The 21,137-nt window shown below is 33.9% G+C and overlaps 5 protein-coding genes across 5 annotated transcripts in view; 2 read left to right on the forward strand and 3 right to left on the reverse strand.

Moving 5' to 3' along the window:
* Positions 1–6,602, forward strand: part of LOC104782009 (E3 ubiquitin-protein ligase UPL6) — a 9,109-nt gene extending 2,507 nt beyond the window's left edge. The window contains exons 5-26 of the mRNA XM_010506820.2: positions 92–272; positions 400–582; positions 768–950; positions 1,412–1,493; positions 1,638–1,750; positions 1,901–2,196; positions 2,334–2,430; positions 2,728–2,868; positions 2,999–3,082; positions 3,207–3,293; positions 3,479–3,619; positions 3,748–3,873; positions 3,993–4,091; positions 4,360–4,427; positions 4,529–4,595; positions 4,801–4,971; positions 5,069–5,158; positions 5,248–5,328; positions 5,431–5,504; positions 5,617–5,688; positions 5,786–5,875; positions 6,002–6,602. Coding sequence (XP_010505122.1) covers positions 92–272; positions 400–582; positions 768–950; positions 1,412–1,493; positions 1,638–1,750; positions 1,901–2,196; positions 2,334–2,430; positions 2,728–2,868; positions 2,999–3,082; positions 3,207–3,293; positions 3,479–3,619; positions 3,748–3,873; positions 3,993–4,091; positions 4,360–4,427; positions 4,529–4,595; positions 4,801–4,971; positions 5,069–5,158; positions 5,248–5,328; positions 5,431–5,504; positions 5,617–5,688; positions 5,786–5,875; positions 6,002–6,068 — 2,593 coding nt within the window. The 3' untranslated portion in view covers positions 6,069–6,602. The remainder of the gene's footprint in view (positions 1–91; positions 273–399; positions 583–767; positions 951–1,411; positions 1,494–1,637; positions 1,751–1,900; positions 2,197–2,333; positions 2,431–2,727; positions 2,869–2,998; positions 3,083–3,206; positions 3,294–3,478; positions 3,620–3,747; positions 3,874–3,992; positions 4,092–4,359; positions 4,428–4,528; positions 4,596–4,800; positions 4,972–5,068; positions 5,159–5,247; positions 5,329–5,430; positions 5,505–5,616; positions 5,689–5,785; positions 5,876–6,001) is intronic.
* LOC104782017 (stress-response A/B barrel domain-containing protein HS1-like) lies at positions 7,431–8,224 on the forward strand. Its single transcript, XM_010506830.2, has 2 exons — positions 7,431–7,642; positions 7,869–8,224. Exons 1-2 carry the CDS (start codon positions 7,497–7,499, stop codon positions 8,056–8,058), a joined length of 336 nt encoding a protein of 111 aa, XP_010505132.1. The 5' UTR covers positions 7,431–7,496; the 3' UTR covers positions 8,059–8,224.
* On the reverse strand, positions 13,808–14,405 carry LOC109132214 (pectinesterase inhibitor 2-like). The gene has a single exon (XM_019243479.1). It carries the CDS (start codon positions 14,402–14,404, stop codon positions 13,808–13,810), a length of 597 nt encoding a protein of 198 aa, XP_019099024.1. The 5' UTR covers position 14,405.
* Positions 16,290–16,847, reverse strand: LOC104782025. The gene has a single exon (XM_019245712.1). It carries the CDS (start codon positions 16,845–16,847, stop codon positions 16,290–16,292), a length of 558 nt encoding a protein of 185 aa, XP_019101257.1.
* LOC104782045 (pectinesterase inhibitor 2-like) lies at positions 19,702–20,274 on the reverse strand. Its single transcript, XM_010506863.1, has one exon. The coding sequence runs from the start codon at positions 20,257–20,259 to the stop codon at positions 19,702–19,704; it is 558 nt and encodes a 185-aa protein (XP_010505165.1). The 5' UTR covers positions 20,260–20,274.

Below are 21,137 nucleotides of genomic sequence, written 5' to 3' on the forward strand. Positions count from 1 at the left end.
TTGTATCAATCGCTGACCAATCGTCGCTATCTTGGCCTTTTCAGTTCTGTTATTGAATTCATTTTTACCTCCTTCTGATTTTAATTATCAGGTACCTTTTAAGGGATCAGCTCTTAGTTACTCCTGAAGAAGCTAGCATTTCAACAGCTATCTTGATGGAGGCAATGACGTTGTTGCTAGATCCTAAGCTGCCTTGGGTTTGCAAAATAATTAGCTATCTACAAAAGAGAAACATATTCAAACTGGTCCGAGAAATGGTCACTACGGCTAAGGTATTTTTTAACAGTTCCCCATGATTATAACCCACGACCTAGTTCTTCTAAGTTACTGCGCATTAAATTGGATTGCTGTTCTATAGTTGGCAACCTATCCTTCTGAAGTAATCGTGGTTTGTTGCAGGAAAGCCCAAGTGGTCAGACTATGACCGACAGCATCCTTTCACTAGAAAGAGTATTGATACTGATAGTACCACATATTGGCCGTGAGCCATGTTGCTGCCCTGATGTTGATCCACGTTGGAGTTTCTCATCTATGATCCTTACAATACCTTTCATATGGCAGCTCTTCCCAAACTTGAAAGTGGTTGGTTCCTGAACTCATGTTTCTTAGTCACGGATAAACGCTAGCTAATCACAATATATGTAATATCATTGAGGCGAAATAATAGCTTTTGTTTATTATCAATTTGTGTTTGACCCTGAGCTAAATATAATCTTAACCGTGAGCATCTATTTAAACTTTGGTAAACTCATAGTCTCATTGTCCAGGTCTTTGCCAGCCCAAGTCTAAGTCAACACTACATTCACCAGATGGCTTTCTGTATTCAAAAGGGTACTTGTGTTCTCCCAAGTGAAACAAGCCTGGAATTCCCTGGTTATGCTTGCCTGCTTGGTAATACGTTGGACACCGCAAATGTGGTGTTGTCACTACCTGAATGTTCATTGGACTTGGTAGGTTCCCAATGCAGTTTATTTGTTTTGTCTTTGTGTGTGTATGTGTTAGCTACTGTGGTTGGTACTTTAGTGCATGATTACTTGATTTTTTTTTTCCTAATTGTTAGTGATTCACCTTGCCGTGTTCATGTTGAATACTCAACAGCTTATGTCTGATATATCTAGAGATTTTTACAATTAGTTTTCTATTAGTATTTCTATTTACTTGATATATGGGGTAAAGAAGGTTCAGAGTTTGGCTACAGGTGATAGCGCCACGTAAATTGGTAGTGTGGTGGTGTTGCGGAAATAATTGATCTATTTTATCTTTGCTGCTATACAATCGCTTTTACGATTGAGAGGGTTGCATTTGCTGTGAAAAATCATTCATTAATGTTTGAAAACTTTACCAATACTATTTGCTCCCAGTTCTGTTTGATCCTAATGTTCCTTTGTTTTTCTTACTTTCTATTGACCAGGCAATTGACATTGCATCAGTTGCAACTTTCTTATTGGAGACGCTTCCTCCTGTGAAATCATCAGAAAAAGAAAGCAGACAGAGTATAGCATTCTTTTCTTGCTATATTATCTTCGCACATGGCTTCAGTTTGTTATCCTAAAGATTTCCTGTCCATTCTGCTCGCAGTAGTTCTTCACCAATTTGATCTTATTCTGAAAGAGACTTGTACTGTTATCATGATACAGGTACCCCTGATGAGGATGATATGTTGATTGACGCTGTACCAGAAGTAGTCTTGAATAGGGATTTGGAGCAGCAGATAACCAATGCTATAGACTCACGTTTTCTTCTGCAGTTAGTATGTACCTACTCTCTGTCATATGGAAGTACATTAAGTGCTATCCCTCCTCTGTGATTTTTATTTTTATTTTAATTCAAGTGCTATGCCTCCTCTGGATCAATTGATTCTTTAATCTTAAACTAAGTAATATTAGTTTCATCCCTGCAGACAAATGTTTTGTTCCATCAAGTTCCGCTTGGTACGCAGTCATATGACGAAGATAAAGAAGCATTAGCTATTGGCACAGCCAGTTCTTTTCTGTATGCAGCATTCAACACTCTCCCTCTTGAGCGGATCATGACAATTTTGGCTTATAGAACCGAGCTTGTAGCTGTGTTGTGGAATTATATGAAACGATGCCATGAGAAGCAGAAGTGGTCATCCATGCCTAGACTCCTAGCTTACCTTCCAGGGGATGCTCCGGGTTGGCTGTTACCTCTGGTTGTTTTTTGTCCTGTTTATAAGTAAGTTTTGTTTGATTTAATGCCACTTTTTTTGGAGTATGAGTTAAATGTCACTCTCTCGTATGTCTATAGGTATATTAGTGTCGTGAGGGTGGTTTCATACTTAAAAGTGGTTTAACATTGTCGTTGATGATCAGGCATATGCTAATGATAGTTGACAATGAAGAGTTCTATGAACGAGAGAAGCCATTATCGCTACAAGATATCAGGTTGCTGATCATTATTCTTAAGCAGGTAAGTGTTTTGATTAAGCATTATTGCAACTTCGACGTGAAGAGTTTTGGATATATGATTGATGACTCAACGTAATTAATGAGGCGATTAGCTGGGGCTTAGACTGCTACAGAAATATAATAAGCTAGATTGGCTTTGTATTTTCATATGGATGTTTTTTTGTTGCAGTGGTCATTCAACTTGGTACTAATGTTTACACAACAGTTTCTATTGGACTCACCAAAAGAATAGTATCTTTGTGTCATGCTTGTACTTTTCTAAATATTTTGTGTATGTTCCCTTTTTTTTTTTTCCCAGGCTTTATGGCAGTTACTATGGGTGAATCCACTTGCGCAACCTAACACTGGGAAATCTGTCTCCAACGACCACTCGAATAAGAACCCTGTTGAGTTGATTCAGAACAGGGTTGGGGTTGTTGTCTCTGAGTTGCTTTCACAGGTATGTTCTGAAACGAAGTTAACACTCCTTGACCAATTATGGCTATTTTGACTGTAAGTCAGCAAGACTAGCTGACTAGGTAAAGATCATTTATTCATTTTATTATCCTTGTTGATGAAATTTTCCGTAGTTGCAAGATTGGAACAACCGGCAACAATTCACTTCCTCGAGTGACTTCCAAGCTGACTCTGTCAATGAATATTTCATCTCTCAGGTGACTACTACACTGCATTTTCGTTTAATGTTTGTGACATGCCAACACTGAAAGTTGGTTATCATATTTACTGATTTGGTAATAATTTTCCTCCATCATTGCTGATATTGTTTTCTTTCTCCAGGCCATAATTGAAGGTACGAGAGCCAACTACATACTGATGCAAGCTCCTTTCTTGATTCCGTTTACAAGCAGAGTCAAAATATTCACAGTGAGTGGCTGTTAGGATATGTATATCTGATGAATGATTATCTTTTGTACGGTTTTTAGGAAACTAGAAGAGCTAATTAACATAACTTGCATGAGTAATCTGGGTCAATGGGGGATTATACTGTATGTACTTGCTCACTGATTACTTTGCTGCGGCTGCATTTACTTGCTGGCCATCATTTGTAGACACAATTAGCAACAGCAAGGCAGAGTCATGGATCTCAAGGAATTTTTTCTCGAAATCGGTTCAGAATACGAAGAGATCATATCTTGGAAGATGCTTACAATCAAATGAGTCAATTGTCAGAGGATGATCTTCGGGGGTCGGTAAGTACTCTTACCTGATATCTGTCTTCTAGCAATTCTTTGGTTCGACGTATCCATATTTTCGTTCTTGTGTCTCTAATTTGTTTTATTTTTGCGATACATATGATGCAAATATCTACTGGCTGTAGATTCGTGTGACATTTGTCAATGAACTCGGAGTTGAGGAAGCTGGTATTGATGGTGGTGGCATTTTCAAAGACTTCATGGAAAAAATTACCCGAGCAGCTTTTGATGTGCAATACGGGTTGTTTAAGGTCGGATGTCTAGTTTTGTTCACTCATTTTTTTTGTGGAGTTCACAGTTTACCACACTCCATCATGTTTGCATGTAGTCTGTCTTTCTTTAACTGAATCTTGTACATGCTTTCTTTCAGGAGACCTCTGATCACATGCTATATCCTAATCCTGGATCAGGAATGATACATGAACAGCACCTCCAGTTCTTTCATTTTCTCGGCAGTCTTCTCGCAAAAGTATGGTATTTGATTGGTGGCCTTGATGCTGAACTCTAACCGCTTTCTCTTCCTTAAAACTTATATCTGTAGGACAGAAAGTAATCCATCATACTTGCATACATTACTGGTTCTACTTGCCATGTTTCCATGAAAATAGATTTAGGGGTATAATTGTCTTGCATGTTTTCATAGAAATTTGTTGAACTTGGCGTTTTGTCTTCATTGAAGTTGATTTACATCTGTTAGGATAAGACTCAAAATTTTTCTTCCCGCTATCTTGTTGCAGGCTATGTTTGAAGGGATTCTAGTTGATATACCATTTGCAACGTTTTTCCTCAGCAAATTGAAACAAAAGTACGTAAATTTCCAACTTCAGCTTCCTGTCATGTTATTAGTTTATTAAGCTCGCATAACTTTGTGAACATGTTGTGAAACTTATATCGTTCTTTGGCTAGGTACAACTATTTGAACGATTTGCCTTCTCTGGATCCTGAGTTGTATAGGCACCTTATATTCCTGAAGGTGAGTTTTACTGAACGATCTATTTTCTTGTTGCTTTGTGGAACTGGGAGTTAGCTGTTAGCATAGATGTGCGAAAATGCTGAATTCTGTTTTTTTTTCATTGAAACTGAATTTGATTGTTTACCTACAAGAATTTTGTCTCTTTTTCTTTTCTTTTTAGCTTTGTCCACTTTATAAGTCTTCAATTACATTATGATATTTGCAGCGTTTTAAGGGTGATATCTCAGAGTTGGAGCTTTACTTTGTTATTTTGAATAATGAATATGGTGAGAGGACAGAGGAAGAGTTACTTCCAGGGGGGAATGACATGCGAGTGACAAATGAGAATGGTATAACTTTCATTCATCTGGTTTCCAATCATCGGTTAAATTATCAGGTACTTAGGAACCACTTACCTCTCATTTATCTTAGCACACCTGAGGCCACCTTATAAAATCAACAGCTTTTTATATCATCCCATTTTTCGGATGCAGATACGCCAGCAGAGTTCTCATTTCCTGAGGGGGTTTCAGCAACTCATTCCAAAAGAATGGATCGACATGTTCAATGAGCATGAACTTCAGGTGCCGATGGATTATTGTACTTGCTTTGTTAGTTGTTCCATCAAGGAGCATGAACGATGGAAAAGTTCATTTGTGGGCTTTGGTTGCAGGTTCTCATATCTGGTTCAGTTGATAGTTTGGATATTGACGACTTGCGAAACAACACTAATTATGCTGGAGGCTACCACGCGGTGAGTGGTTCTTCGCTGTCAGCCAAAATGCCATTGTGAATTAGCGTAGAGATACTTTTGAAACATTATTGTATAATTACGTCGTCGCTATATTCTTGACAGGGACATTATGTGATCGATATGTTCTGGGAAGTTATGAAAAGCTTCTCAATTGAGAACCAGAAGAAGTTCTTAAAGTAGGTCAAATTTTGCAGTTACTACAGTCTGTGTACCCAATGTTTTACTGGAGTCTATTTATTTTCTTTAATGGAACTAATTAAGAGGTATATGTATCATCTTCAATTTCAGGTTTGTGACGGGCTGTTCACGAGGACCACTGCTCGGTTTCAAATACTTGGAACCTGCATTCTGCATACAAAGGTAAATTACACAGATTAACAAACGTGTTTGACTTTTGTGGGATTTGGACAGGTAACAAAAGTATTAAAGATCCATCCTCGTTTGGAAATTGTTTCAGGGCTGCTGGTAGTGCGAGTAACGAATCAGTTGATAGACTACCGACAGCAGCAACTTGTATGAACCTTCTTAAGCTTCCGCCTTATCAAAGGTTTGTCCTCTTGTGAACACAAATCTCTTTTTGGTTTTTGCTCAGTAAACAGAATTCATTTGTTGCCAAAGTACATTTTCTTGCACTTGGTGCTGTAGTTAAACATGTCTTTTGTCAATGATGCAGCAAAGAGCTACTAGAGACCAAGTTGATGTACGCCATAAGCGCAGAAGCAGGTTTTGATCTGAGCTGAATAGCGCTTCCTGCCTTAAAGACAAGACTATCATAGCCCCAAATCGACCAGGCTTCACCCTTTTGTTTTAATCTTCTAGCGTTCCCTGTTATGGTCCAAAATCGTTACCCTGTTAGGCTGATGTGGAGGCTGAAGAATGTGTTTGGCTCTAAAGGAATCTAAGAGACGGATGTAGAGGGGAACGTGTACTGGATATTATTAACTAACGGGATATATTTGCAGCTCAGCTCTTCTTTAAAAAAAAATGTGAGAACAAAAAGAAGTGATTACTGGGGAAGTCGTATTCGGAAGGTGCCTGAGAGTTAAAAATTCAGTGACAGATGATGGGGAAAAGATATAAAAATAAGCGTTAAATAAGACTGGTCTTTTAGTGCGTTAGAGTGGAACTAAAAAAATGCTGTAAATTATTTGCTTATTTACATGTTACATGAAATAATTTGTAAATTATTTGCATCGTACCACGTCTTGTAGAGTTTTAACCCTCTTTGTTTCTTGTTTTTGGTCGTCATGATTATTAGATTAAAACGTCATCTAGTCCTCCTCTCTAAGGAAAACCAAGATGCAGTATTAAGTGAGAACGACTTGTAAAGATTAAAGTGTATATAAAATGGTGTACTGGTAAAGTATAGTTATCGCTTTCACCATAAACCTAACTGCTTCAAATAGTTTATAAGTTTAAAAAAGCTACAAAAAGGTCTAAAAGCTATCAAGATTCTGGTAATATTTGTATCTGGTGTAGGCATGACCACGGTTACGGTTATCACTGTTACGGTTAATTAATCACCGGTTAGATTAAAAATTTTGTTTAAATTTAACCATAACCGTTTAATAAACAGTTAAACGGTTATGGTTAAATACGGTTCCGGTTGAAGCGGTTACGGTTATATACAGTTACAGTTATTTGATAATATGATACGGTTGATATTATTTGATGATATAATATAATTGATATTAATTATTTATAATTAACATGTTCTTTTAGTGTACTCATATTTTTTCATATCATATGATTCATATTAAATAAATAATTCTTAGTATATTTTATTATATTTTTGAAACGGTTACAGTTAACAAATTACGGTTTAAATATGCGGTTAACCAACGGTTTTGATATGGTTACGGTTATGATTAATATAATTTAACCATATATTTACGGTTAACGGTTACGGTTTTAAACCATTTTATACGGTTACGGTCTGGTTACAATTAGGATACGGTCTGGTTATGGTCTGAAATACGATTACGGTTTAATTTTGGTCATGCCTAATCTGGTGGTGATGTTTTGTTTTATTGAGATGTCAGCCTAACCAAAAACAATGCGACGAACGTCTGTATTTGCACCTTGCACGTTGTAAAAGATCTTGACCGTCCATTTATAGATTATAGTCAAACTCCACCACAGTTGAGAGAGGAGAGAAGAAGTGAGAAATGGAGGAAGCTAAGAATAAGGGAACTGTGAAGCATGTACTGCTTGCGAAATTCAAAGATGGGGTAAGCCCTGAGAAAATCGAAGAACTCATCAAAGGTTACGCCAACCTCGTCAATCTCATCGAACCTATGAAAGCTTTCCACTGGTTTGTTCTGCGATCCTTCTCTGTGTGTTTTGTTTTGATATATTGTAATCACTCATATTCACCATCTCCTGATCGAACTATTTAGATCTGAATTTGCTTCTTTTAGGGTTTAGCAAATCGAGATCAGGATTTGCTAGAAATTTGCTTTTTTTTTTCATCTTTTTAACTGATAACTTTGGTGGCTCTGTACTAAAAAACCTGAGAAGATGATATGTATAAATTTTAGGGGAGAAGATGTGAGCATTGAGAATCTCCACCAAGGTTACACTCACATTTTTGAATCCGCATTCGATAGCAAAGAAGCTGTAGCAGAGTACGTTGCTCATCCCGTTCATGTTGAATTCGCCACCATGTTCCTAGGCAGCTTGGATAAAGTTTTGGTTATAGACTACAAACCTACCTCTGTGTCTCTCTAATTATGTTGCGTGCAGCCAATTCTCTCATCTTGTTCAATAAAGTATATTCCTTTTTGGTTTGCCTTCATTGTTCTCATCTTTTCCTATGTTGTTGTTGACTTGATGTGTATGTAATACGATCTTTGAGTTTTTTACTGGATAATGAAGAGAGCTTGATTTCAGATATATTTACTGAAAAACTTTGCTATTCTTAGCATTAGTGCAGCAAGATAATCTGATTAGTATTCTTCTTACTTTACTTTCCCGAATTCTCTTATCTTTTGGTGCTAAAAATGTTTATTGTAGGACAACTTTACTGGTTCTATGGATATATATATATATATATATATATGAATATATATGATTGTCACAAATTTACACCAAAAGTAACGAGATATAACAGTCTTAGCGAAGATGCAAGACACAATAATTTAACTATGAATGTATTCATTTCCGTCTTGCAGGTGAGAGATACACAAAGAATCAGGACCTCAAAACGTCAGAGAAAACTCTACCAATATTACACATTCTTTTAAACCGTGTATTGCGTAATGGAACAGAATACGTCACATTTTTACGTCCTGCAAGAATAGCTTCACACGTAGTTATAGTAAGAAAAGCTTTCGCAGCCTCCTGAGATGATAACGAGTACTTGGTAGAGATAGCAAAATCTAAAGCGTCCTCCATCGATTTAATGGCCAAGTCATAATATGTTAAGCAAGACCCATACGGGATCTTGAGCGTCGGATCATTCGTGGTTCTTACTAAGCCTGACAGCATTCGTTGGTTGTTATAGCCAAACAATAGCGTCTTTTGGATGACCAAAGTGAGAAGACCGTTCACGTCGCTGCTGAACGTCATTGGATCATCGGTAAGCCAAGTGATGCAGAACTGCTTGTAAATTGTCGGTGTTGAGCAGAGTTGGTCTAATAATTGAAGTGTGATTCTTTCACTCGGAGAAAAAGATGAAGAGAAAGGAGTGATTAATAAAAGAAGGAGAAGAGGAAGAATTGAGACGCAAGGAAAAGCCATTCTCTTGGATTTGGAGAATTCCATCATACTTAGATGAGGTAAGTGCTACTATTGCTTACTAATATATAGTCTTTTTTGGATGATAAAAGTGAGAAGTGTAACTCCTACGTGTGTGTTTAATGAAATGTTTCCGGAATCTGTTTATTCTAGTCAATTATTGTTGACCCAAAATTAATGTGTGAACGAACATATTTTGAGGGCTAATTAGGAAATTAATTTGGGTGAATATTAATCTTTCCTTCAAAAAATCCACCATTACTATACTGGATGTGAAATTCTTTAATATCCTTAAAAATATATGAATTGTCTTCTTTAATATTCTTTAATTCAAAATGGTATTCAATCAGCCATTACTCGATTGACAATGAAACAGTTAAAAAAAAAACTCTTAGTTGAATAAAATATAATCTTTTTCAGTTATGGCCTTTCATAAACAGATTTGGGTTTGCCTGCATTGTTCTCATCTTTTCCTATATTGTTGACTTGATGTGTAAAATGATCATGAGTTTGATTTTCAGATATTTTTCTCTTCTTTGTTATTAGTCTAACTAGGATGTCGGCCCGTGCGTTGCCGCACAGGAACATAAAAACTTGAAATGACTAACATTGTTAATTTCACATTTCAAGTGGAAACTTTATGCTAATTCTTTAATTGTATCGTATAAAATTCAAAATTAATGACTAAGATTAATCAACCAAATTAATTAAATTTTTTTTTTTGTTGTGTATATAAAATCGATTCAGTGACAATAAAAGAATAACAAAGATATTTGAATCAAGACTTGCTGAATTATACTCAGATAATCAATTTTGAAAGATATTCACCAAAAACAAAATTTAAATCATTATTCTATCGAAATTTACAAAAAATAATAAGAGAAACAGGGAGAAAGAGCTCATAGCTGCAAGATATGATCGATGTGGGTATTAGATGGAAAATGACACCGAAAAAAGTTAGATGAATGAATCAATAAATATAACAATCCAAATTTTAACAAAGATGAGTGAATCAATGTTGATTAATAAATTGAAAGAAAATAATACTCAAAATTTTTAAATTTGGAGGTGTTATCAAAGAACAAAACTTTTTTCAAAGTCCATAAAAATCTATATATATATATATATATATAAATAAAGAGGTGTGAAACAAAAATGTGCGAAACAAACAAGTGTGAACATTGAAAGCTGGGAGTACTACGAAAAAACACAATTGTTGGATCAAAACATTGCAACTTTTGAGATTATTAACAAATCTAAACAGTTAGATGAGATAATAAAAACAATTTCATCTGTTAGATTTAAATTGACCCCTAAAAATGGGTTTGCTATAATATATAAACATATAAATCTATGAAAAATTAGAAATCACAACCAATTACCTAGATTAATAGTTGGAAGTGATGATTGATACGGTATAAATGGAAAATGACACCAAACAAAAGCTAGATGATGAAATCAATAAATAAAATAATCCAAATTTTAACGAAGATGACTGAATCTATATTAATTAATAAATTGAAAGAAAATAATACTCAGAATTTTTAAAACTTGGAGGTGTAAAACAGTACTCAAAAAAACAAAAACTCTTTTCAAAGTCCATAAAAATCTGTATATATATTTATAAAAATAAAGAGGTGTGAAAACCAAGAGGTGTGAAATAAAAAGGTGTGAAACAAAAAGGTGTGAAAACTAACAATTGCAAAGATTGAAAGCTAGAGGTACGACGAAGAAACACAACTGTTGGATCAAAACATTGCAACTTTGAGATCATTAACAAATCTAAACCGTTAGATGAGACAATAAAAACAATCTCATCCGTTTGATTTAAATTGACCTTTAAAAGTGGGTTTGCTATTATATATAAAAATTAAAAAAAAAAACACTCCAATAAATCAATTCTTTGATTTTTATTTATCAACTTGTAAGTTTAAAATTAAAATAATACTCAAAAAACAATAAAATCGAAACTTGTTTTTAGTCCTTAAAAATCTATATATAATAAACAAAGAGGTGTAAAATATAGAGTTGTAAAACATAGAGGTGCGATTTTTGAAAGATGGAGGTACGACGAAGAAACACGATTATTGGAAGAAAAAAACTTGCAATTGTTGGGATTATTAATAATTCTCATCCGTTAGATTAAAGTTGACCTCCAAAATTGAGTTTATAAAAAACAGAACAATACAAAAAAGAATAAAATAAACTTTGTATGCCTGAAGGTTTATGTCTTTATAGATCATTAATGTTATACTCTTTCCGAACTATATGTCCACACATATAATAATAATAATCTAACAGAGAATAAATTAACTTTATTTGTATTTAACCAAATGGACACTAACAAGTTCATAAGTAGACACTAACATGTTCATTCGTAAGCTTTTGTCATTAGTACGTTGAGTTCATAGATCTAGCTATATCTATTACAACGCAATAGATATAAATACCTTGTATTGAAAATTGATGCAGGTTAGTTAAAAAACACTCCAATAAACAATTCTTTGTTTTTATTTATTAACTTGTAATTTTTAAAAATACTCTGAAAACAATAAATTTGAAACTTGTTTGTGTAGTTCATAAAAGTTTATATATAATAAACAAAGAGGTGTAAAATATAAAGGTGTAAAACATAGAGGTGTGAAACAAAAAGGTGCAAAGATTAATATGTGCGATTTTTGAAAGATGGGGGTACGACGAAGAGATGCAAAGATTAATAGGTGCGATTTTTGAAAGATGGGGGTACGACGAAGAGATGCAAAAATTAATAGATGCGATTTTTGAAAGATGGGGGTACGACGAAGAGATGCAAAAAATAATAGATACGATTTTTGAAAGATGGGGTACGACGAAAAGACACGATTATTTGAAAGAAAAAAACTTGCAACTGTTGGAATCATTAATAATTTTGAACCGTTAAATGGAATAACAGAACTAATCTCATTCGTTGGATTAAAATTAACACAAAAAGTAAGTTTGCTATTATATATAGATACTAGTTGTTGTCTCTTAATTTCTTCTATCAAAAAGAGGTGAGGCCTATCACCTATGCAAAAAAAGATGCTAAGAAACCAGGTTATTCTGTGTAGATATGAGTGTCAAAAATTTGTTTTTTTAGTTGTATACAGTGCATGTAAATATGTAATCGTCTAACGAGTTTGAAGGGAGACTGAATTCAAGCTCTTTTTTCACATCATGTTCGAGATGAAAAGAACAATGCCACAAATGTTCTGAAAATCACCACTGTTCTTTATAGCTGAAGAAGGGTCAATTTTGAAATTCGACATGTCTTCAGGACATGTTGTAGGTCCTTCAATAGCTGCTGATACCTTAATGTTCAACCCTGCACCATCCCCTGACGCAAGGCTCTTCTTAGCATCATTGAGACTGCTGATTGCACTCTTGGTATGAAGTAATGAGATGCGTGCTAGATATACAGACTTGTAGAACAAATATGTATGTGCGACGCTTAACAGAGAGATGAGAGCAAAGAGAAGAGACAACACAAGAGATTTGTTAACGGGGTTCAGATAACCTATATCCCCGGGACCAAGTCGAGAATCATTCACTAGATTTAGAACGCAAAAATCACATTTGCCAATGCTATCTATCACACACTTGTGCCTACCACTCTAACCAACATTAACTAAAGGAACCACCACTCTTTGTCTTTTCGGACGAGTGTGAACCTCTACAAAAACCACCAGCATATTCTATATCTTGCTGGTAGGACAACACCACACACAACTATGTATGCTTCTTGTTACCGCCTCTTCCTTTTATACCTCTTAGAGTTCTCCACAAACCCTAGGTTCCACAAGCTTCTTCCTCTTGTCTTTTGGGTAAAATATTGTCCGCTATTAATTTTTCAACTTGACCCATGCCTTTGTTCCTGTCGCACCTGACAAAAGCATGCTTCTCTGACACAGCCGCTCCACTGTTTGCTGCAACTTGAAACTTTTCCGCACTGTTTCACTACAAAACCTCTTCACGATGATGCTTTGTTTTATGCTCTATATTGCCTCCAGTTTACTCAAATGCTAAACATATTTCTGCTATTTTGTATGATGGAGCTGGTACCTTCTTCTGCTCTGTGCATTTTCAGGTTTACTTTGTTGCTTATGAAAGACTTGTTCTCATGATCTTAAAGCATGATTGGTTGAGCTCTGACTTCTTGGATCTTCTCAATAATACTCCAAGGTTCATCACGCCACTTCATTCCACGCCACTTCATTCCATATGACTTCACATTGAGCTGTCTTGGCAGAGCTAGTGTTCTTTGATTCTCTGGCTGAAGAATCATTCCGTCTGTGTCTGTACCTGGTTACACATGTACAGACTTCTTCACTGCTTCTATGTTTGTAAATGTGTTCACCTTTCACTGCATCTGTTGTATGTAGTTGTGCATTACTCGTCGTTTGTAGCTGTCCATGTATATGCATCAGTCTTGTTCACATCTTCTTGATCATATTCTGTTGTGTCTATAAATCAGTAACAACCTCAATACATCCTCATAGTATTCTTCTTACTTTACTATAATTTCCCGAGTTCTCTTATTTTTGGTGCTAAAAAGGTTTATATTGTAGGAAAATTTTAAAAGTTATATGAATATGTATATATGATTGTCACAAATTTACACCAGAAGTAACGAGATTTGACAGCCTTAGCGAAGATGCAAGACACAATAATTTAATATGAATTTATTAATTTCCCTTCTTGCAGGTGAAAGATACACAAAGAATCAGGACCTCAAAACGTCAGCGAAAACTCTACCAATGTTACACATTCTGTTATACACTATATTGCGTTCTGGAACATAAGCCGGTACATTTTTACGTCCAGTAAGAACAGCTTCACACACAGCTATAATAACAAAGGCTTTAGCAGCCGACTGAGATGTTAACAGGTAGTTCTTAGAGCTAACAAACCCTATAGCTTCCGCGTTCAATTTAACGGCAGACTCATAATGTGTTATACAAGACCCATACGACTTCTTGAGCTTCGAATCAGTCGTGGTTCTTGCTAAGCCTTTCATCATCATTAGGTTATTATAGCCCAAATAATACGACCTTCGCATGACCAAATCGAGAAGACCGTTCACGTCGACGGTCAACGTTTTTGGATCAGTGGTTAGCCAAAAGAAGCAGAAGTTGGTGTTTATTGTCGGTTGTGAGCAGAGTTCGGTAAGTAATTCTTTTGTGACCTTGTCACTCGGAGAAAAAGATGAAGACAAAGGAGTGATTGATAAAAGAAGGAGAAGAGGAAGAACTGAAAGTAAGTTTCTTTTGAGGCCAGGAAAAGCCATTGTCTTGGATGTGGAGATATGTTGGAAGTGCATATGTGGAGATAGCTTTTTTGGATGGCAAATGTGGTAAACTGTAGCTCTTATATATTTGGCAAGCTTTATCGTTGGTGTGTAAGGCTAATGAATTGTGAACCAAATATGTTTATTCTAGTCAATTGTTGCCTCAAATTAATTTCGGAAGACATTAATAATCTTTCCTTAAAAAATGCACCCTTATTGGATATGAAATCTAAGATATCCTTATAAATCTATGTAATTCTTCTTCAACTAATTTTAAAATGGTATTCAATCCACCATTTTTCAATTAGAAATAATGAACCAGTCAAAAAAATATCTAGGTTGTTACTTGTCAGTAAAGCCTCTGTAAATTAAAAATATTGGGACCATGACATTTTTTAATTTATAGTGATATTAAATTATTTATAAATTAATAATTATTACAATATAGTGTAAATTAATAATTAATAATTTATAGATATATTTTTCATTGTTTAATTTTTAAAAATTATGAATTGAGATAATTTTAGAAATATAAGACTAGAGTTTCAAATTTTGTAAATTTTATGGTCTTGAAATTAAATTTGTAACTTTTAGAAAACATTATTGATAATAAATTACAAATACTATAGCCAAATTCACCTATACAAATGATATACATACATTCAAATTTATGAATAATAATATCAATTGTCGTATTTTAATAGTCTATTAAACTAACAAAATATAAATAATGCATATCTAGAAATTGTAAATTTTTAAAAAGATTAGCTATTTTTATGACAAGTTATACAATATTTTGAATCATTATAGTTTGAAAATACAACATAAAAATTGTCATATAGATATGAGCTTTAGGAGTAACATACATCATTATATCTTTATATATATATATATTTACATAATTAATTATTAATTTATGATATTATTAGGACCATTACCATATATATTTATGTTTTTTGTCAATTATTGGGACACAAAAGGCCAGCCCATTAGCCAAATCCCTACATTCGTAAGGAGCGAGACTCGATCTCTGGTATGATAGTGTCTCCTACAATTAGATTTAGCATTGATCACTAACATCACTTTACTATAAGGACCATATTTTACACAAAAATTTCAATTTTTTTATTATGTTATTATATTATCGAGTTTTGTTATTACACTATCCCCATTCGGAACCCGCAAAATTTATTAATTTATTGTGTTTATTAATTTATAGAGTATTAAGTTATATAGTTTTTACTAGTTCATTTCCATCTTTAAAACAAACAAACAAAAATGCTCATAAGATTTAAAAAAAAAAAACGTTTAAACCATGAACTTAATATCATATATTGTTGACAAAGCCAAATAGACATGTCGTAAAATTTTCTAATGAAGCAACTAACATCCGTTTTCTCCGTGGTGAACTAATATGATATCCATAAAGTGATGTCGTCTTGTCGATAGAGAAAAATGCTGTTTGATACGACATTTGATGTTTAAAAATGATAGTCAATATTACTTGACGTTTTAAATGGCTTTCGGGAAAGTTTATGGTTTTAATGATGTTAATTTGAAAGTTGATGGTTAGAAAACATTTTTCCCATCAACAAAACGAAGTCATCTTATCCATAACGGATTGGTTAAAGACGAAGTAAACGAGGGCTAGATGCATTGTTATCAGATTTTATGACATGTCCATTTTGGTTTCGTCGATAATATTGATGTTTTAAAAGGATAGATAGTCAATATATATAACTTTGCTATTTTTAGCATTAGTGCAGCAAGATAGTTATCTAATTAGTATTCTTCTTTACTTTCCCGAATTCTCTTATTTTTGGTGCTAAAAGGGTTTATTGTAGGACAATTTTTGGTGCTAGCTAGTCACAAAATTCACACCAGAAGTAGTGAAGTACCGAGTTATGAATTTATTCGCTTAATAATTTTTTGCCGTCAAAACATCAGAGAAAACTCTAACAATGTTACACATTCTTTTAAAACGGATATTGCGTAATGGAACATCAGACGGCACAGTATTACGTCCTGCAAGGTCAGCTTCACACGAATTTATACTAGAAAAGGCTTTCCCAGCCGCCTCTGATGTTAACTCGTACTTCTTCAAGATAGCAAACTTTATAGCTTCCTCCATCGATTTAATGGCTGACTCATAATATGTTACGCACGACCCATACGGTATCTTGAGCATCGGATCAGTCGTGGTTCTTACTAAGCTTTTCATCATCGCTAGGTTCTTATAGCCATACAATTGCGTCTTTTGGATGACCAAACCGAGAAGACCATAAAAGTTGAGAGTGAACGTTGTTGGATCATTGGTAAGCCAAATGATGCAGAAGTGCTTGCGAATTGTTGGTTGTGAGCAGAGTTGGTAGAGTGAGTCTTTTGTGATTGTGTCACTCAGAGACAAAGATGAAGAGAAAGGAGTAATTAATAAAAGAAGGAGAAGAGGAAGAATTGAGACGCGAGGAAAAGCCATTGTCTTGGATTTGGAGAATAATTAAGCGTATGCGCTTAGATGTGGGAAGTGCTATTGCTTACTAATATACATATATAGTTTTCTTGGAATCAAAATAATGTGTGACTCCCATTTGGCATGCTTAATATTGGTGTTTGTGTGTTTAATGGAATGTGATCACCCAAATCTGTTTATCCCTAATCAATATTGTTGACTCAAAATAATGTGTGAATTAACGTAGTCAGGGGGAATAATGTCAAAATTAATTTGGGGAGAAATATCTTTCCTAAAAATAATCCACCTTTTTTGGATGTGGAATTCATAAATATCATCCTTTAAAATATATGAATTCTTCTTCAGCTAAATGAAAATGGTATTCAATCCATTCAATTGATAATGAACCTAAAAAAAATATCGCATCAGCTTCGTTGTTAAAATCAGGATTCCGGAACTGGTACAGAGTTTACCAAGGACCGCTTAGCTATCGCATCAACTTCCTTGTTGAAATCACGATGAACAAAAGAAAAAGAAACAGATCTAAAGCTCAAAGAAATAGAGAGGATATCGAAAAGAATCCCTTGGAGTTCCTTCTGAGGAATCTCCGAATTGATCTCATCAATGATAACTTTAGAATCAGAGTTTGGTGAAACCAAGAGACAAAGCGTCGAGCATGGCATGATGAATGGCAACAGCTTCCGCTAGAAGCGGAGATCTACTATGGGTGATGATGTCCGATCCCGATCGTCGAGATCCAACTCCGGGCGTTGTTGAAGATCCAGCCTAGGCCCACTATCTTTGAATCTTTGTTCCAAGCTGCATCCGTGTTACATGAGATGAAACCTTCTTTCGGAGTTGCTGGTTGGGTAAGGGTATTCATTAGTCCATTCACAGCTTTGGGTTCCTCCTTCTCGGGCTGATCTAACTGCTTGACTTAGGGTTACAAGGGTTACAAGGTTTACAAGGTTTACGAGGGAAGATTGTCGTTGTAAGGATTACAAGGGTTACAAGGTTTCACAGGGTTAGAACGAAGTTGCAAAACATGAAAAAGAGTTGGGGAAGTTTACCAGAGAAGGCTGATGCAAGGTCCCGTTCAGGCGAAGATTGGGATGACAAAGTATGGGAACTTGGTGGCTATGACCACGGGGGGGGGGGGGTTGAAATAGACCAGAGGTGCTCACCATTTTAGACCACGGACCAATACTGTTCATGATACTAAAAGGTAGGTGAGATCCCGTTATTCAAAAGTCTCATGCTTCATTTGAGTTTGCATGGGGACTGGGGCCCGAGAGCTTTTTATTGATAATAAGATATCCCTATAAATCTATGAAATTCTTCTTCAACTAAATTCAAAATGGTATTCAATCCACAATTTTCCAATTGCTAATAATGAACCAATCAAAACAATATCTAGGTTGTTACTTGCCAGTAAAACCTCTATAAATTAAAGAACCATGTCATTTTATTAATTTATAGTGATATCTATTTATTTATAAATTAATAATTATTACTTTATAATGAATTATTAATTTATAGATATATTTTTATTTTTTTTATTTTTTTAAAAAATTATGAATTAAGATAATTTTATAAATATAAGACTAGACTTTCGAATGTTGTAAATTTTATGGTTTTGAAATTAAATTTCTAATATTTTAAAAAAATTATTGATAATATATTACAAATATTATTAAAAAAAATCACTTATATAAATGACATACATACATTCAAATTTATGAATAACAATATCAATTGTCGTATTTTAATAGTCTATCAAACTATCAAAATGTAAATAATGCATCTATAGAAATTGATTTTTTCTAAAAAAAAGCTATTTTTATGATATGTTCTACAATATTTATATCATTATAGTTTGAAAATTCAACATAAATTTTTTATTTACGAGCTTTAAGAGTAGCTTACATGATTATATTTTCGTACATATATATATATATATGTGTGTGTTTAATTTTATATAATGATTAATTTATGATATTATTAGGACCATATTTTATATGAGATTTTTTCAAAAAAACTATTATTTTATTATCTTTTCAAATTTTGTTATTTTTTACTCTATCTCTACTTGGAACCAGCAAAACTTATTTATATATAGTGTTTATTAATTTATAAAGATTTTACTTCGTTCATTTCCATCTTTGAAACAAAGAAACAAAAATTCTCATAGGATTTTTAAAAAAAAGCCGTTTAAACCATGAAATTAATATCAAATTTTGTTGATGAAGCCAAATATACATGTAGTAAAATTTGCTAACAAAGCAACTAACATCCGTGTTCTCTGTCGTTAACTAATATGATATCAATAAAATGATGTTGTTTTGTCGATTGGAAAAATGCCGTATAATACGACATTTGATGTTTTAAAATGATAGTCAACATTACTTTGACGTTTTAAATGGCTTTCAGGAAAGTTTATATTTTTTTTTTGTTAAAGGGTTTTCTTGAAAGTTTATAGTTTAATGGCGTTAATTTGAAAGTTGATGGTTCAAACAACATTTTTCCCATCAACAAACGAAGTCATCTTATTGAATTTGGATTGGTTAACGACGAAGTAAATGAGTGTTGGATGCATTGTTATCCGATTTTATGACATGTCCATTTTGGTTTCGTCGATAATATTGATGTTTTAAAAGGATAGTCAACTTAACTTTGCTATTATTAGCATTAGTGCAGCGAGATAGTCAACATAACTTTCCTGAATTCTCTATTTTTGGTGCTAAAAGGGTTTATTGTAGGACAATTTTAAAGGTTCTATGGATATGGCTAGTCACAAATTTCACACCAGAAGTACCGAGATATGAAAGTCTTACCGAAGTTGCAAGACACAATAATTTAAGTTTAACTATGACACAAAGAATCAGAACCTGTAAACATCAGACAAAACTCTACCAATGTTACACATTCTTTTAAACCGCATATTGCGTAATGTAACATCAGACGGCACATTATTACGTCCTGCAAGGTCAGCTTCACACGTAGTTATACTAATAAAGGCTTTCACAGCCGCCTGAGATGTTAACTCGTACTCATTCGAGCTAGCAAACCGTATAGCGTCCTCGATCGATTTAATGGCCGACACATAATATGTAACGCACGACCCATACGGTATCTTGAGCGTCGGATCGGTCGTGGTTCTTACTAAGCCTTTCATCATCGCTATGTTCTTATAACCAAACAATTGCGTCTTTTGGATGACCAATTCGAGAAGACCCTTGAATTTGACGGTGAACGTTATTGGATCATTGGTAAGCCAAATGATGCAGAACTGGCTGTAAATTTTTGGTTGTGAGCAGATTCGGTCGAGTGATTCTTTTGTGACTATGTTAGTTGTGTCACTCAGAGACAAAGATGAAGACAAAGGAGTGATTAATAAAAGAAGGAGAAGAGGAAGAATTGAGACGCGAGGAAAAGCCATTGTCTTGGATTTGGAGAATAATTATGTGTATGCCCTTAGATGTGGGAAGTGCTATTGCTTAATAATATACATATATAGTTTTTTTTTGTTAAAATGTATATATATACTCCCTTTGTATTAGAATAGATAGATGATGTTTTAAAAACTTATCGTGTAGGACAAGGATTGATTTTCTATATTTTTTTTATTAATTAATGCTATGAAATTATAGATTTCAAGATTCATTAAATGAGAATTTAAATTTTTGATGAACTACTATTGGTTAATAGTTATGTTATTATAAATAAAAATACATTTATGATTAAACATTAACTGTTTTCTTAATCTATGTGAAAATCTTTTAAAATCATTCTTTCTAATATAGAGGGAGTAGTTTTCTTGGATAACAAAAGTGACAAGTGTAACTCCCATTTGGCATGCTTAATCTTGATGTTTGTGTGTTTAATGGAATGTGATCACCCAAATCTGTTTATCCTAATCAATATTGTTGACTCAAAATAATGTGTGAATTAACATATTTAGGGGATAATTACAAAATTAACAGCTGTCAAAAAAAAATTGAGGAGAATATGTTTCCAAAAAATAATCCACCCTAATTGGATGTGGAATTCATAAATATCATCATCCTTTAAAATCTATGAATTCTTCTTCAGCTAATTCAAAATGGTATTCAATCCACCAATATTCAATTGACAATGAACCAGTCAAAAAAATATCTTGGTTATTAAATCATTTCCTTCTTTGAAAAAAACTATTAAAAAAAAAACTGAAAAGATTTCAAGACCTTGGGTTATTACGTTTGTGTTCATATAGTACGTATGTATGTTTGTATCTTCGTTTGGGTACAAGATTTATTATAGTCACAAATTCATCTATAC

Source organism: Camelina sativa, chromosome 1 (assembly GCF_000633955.1).
Source record: "Camelina sativa cultivar DH55 chromosome 1, Cs, whole genome shotgun sequence".
NCBI classification, from domain to species: Eukaryota; Viridiplantae; Streptophyta; class Magnoliopsida; order Brassicales; family Brassicaceae; genus Camelina; species Camelina sativa.

Excerpts from the sequence above, each read along its gene's own strand:
- LOC109132214 (XM_019243479.1), bottom strand. The coding sequence starts at position 14,404 with ATGCACTTCCAACATATCTCCACATCCAAGACAATGGCTTTTCCTGGC.
- LOC104782025 (XM_019245712.1), bottom strand. The coding sequence starts at position 16,847 with ATGGCTTTTCCTCGCGTCTCAATTCTTCCTCTTCTCCTTCTTTTATTA.
- LOC104782045 (XM_010506863.1), bottom strand. The coding sequence starts at position 20,259 with ATGGCTTTTCCTCGCGTCTCAATTCTTCCTCTTCTCCTTCTTTTATTA.
- LOC104782017 (XM_010506830.2), top strand. The coding sequence starts at position 7,497 with ATGGAGGAAGCTAAGAATAAGGGAACTGTGAAGCATGTACTGCTTGCG. Across the intron at positions 7,643-7,868 it reads CCTATGAAAGCTTTCCACTG|GGGAGAAGATGTGAGCATTG; the intron begins GTTTGTTCTGCG and ends TATAAATTTTAG.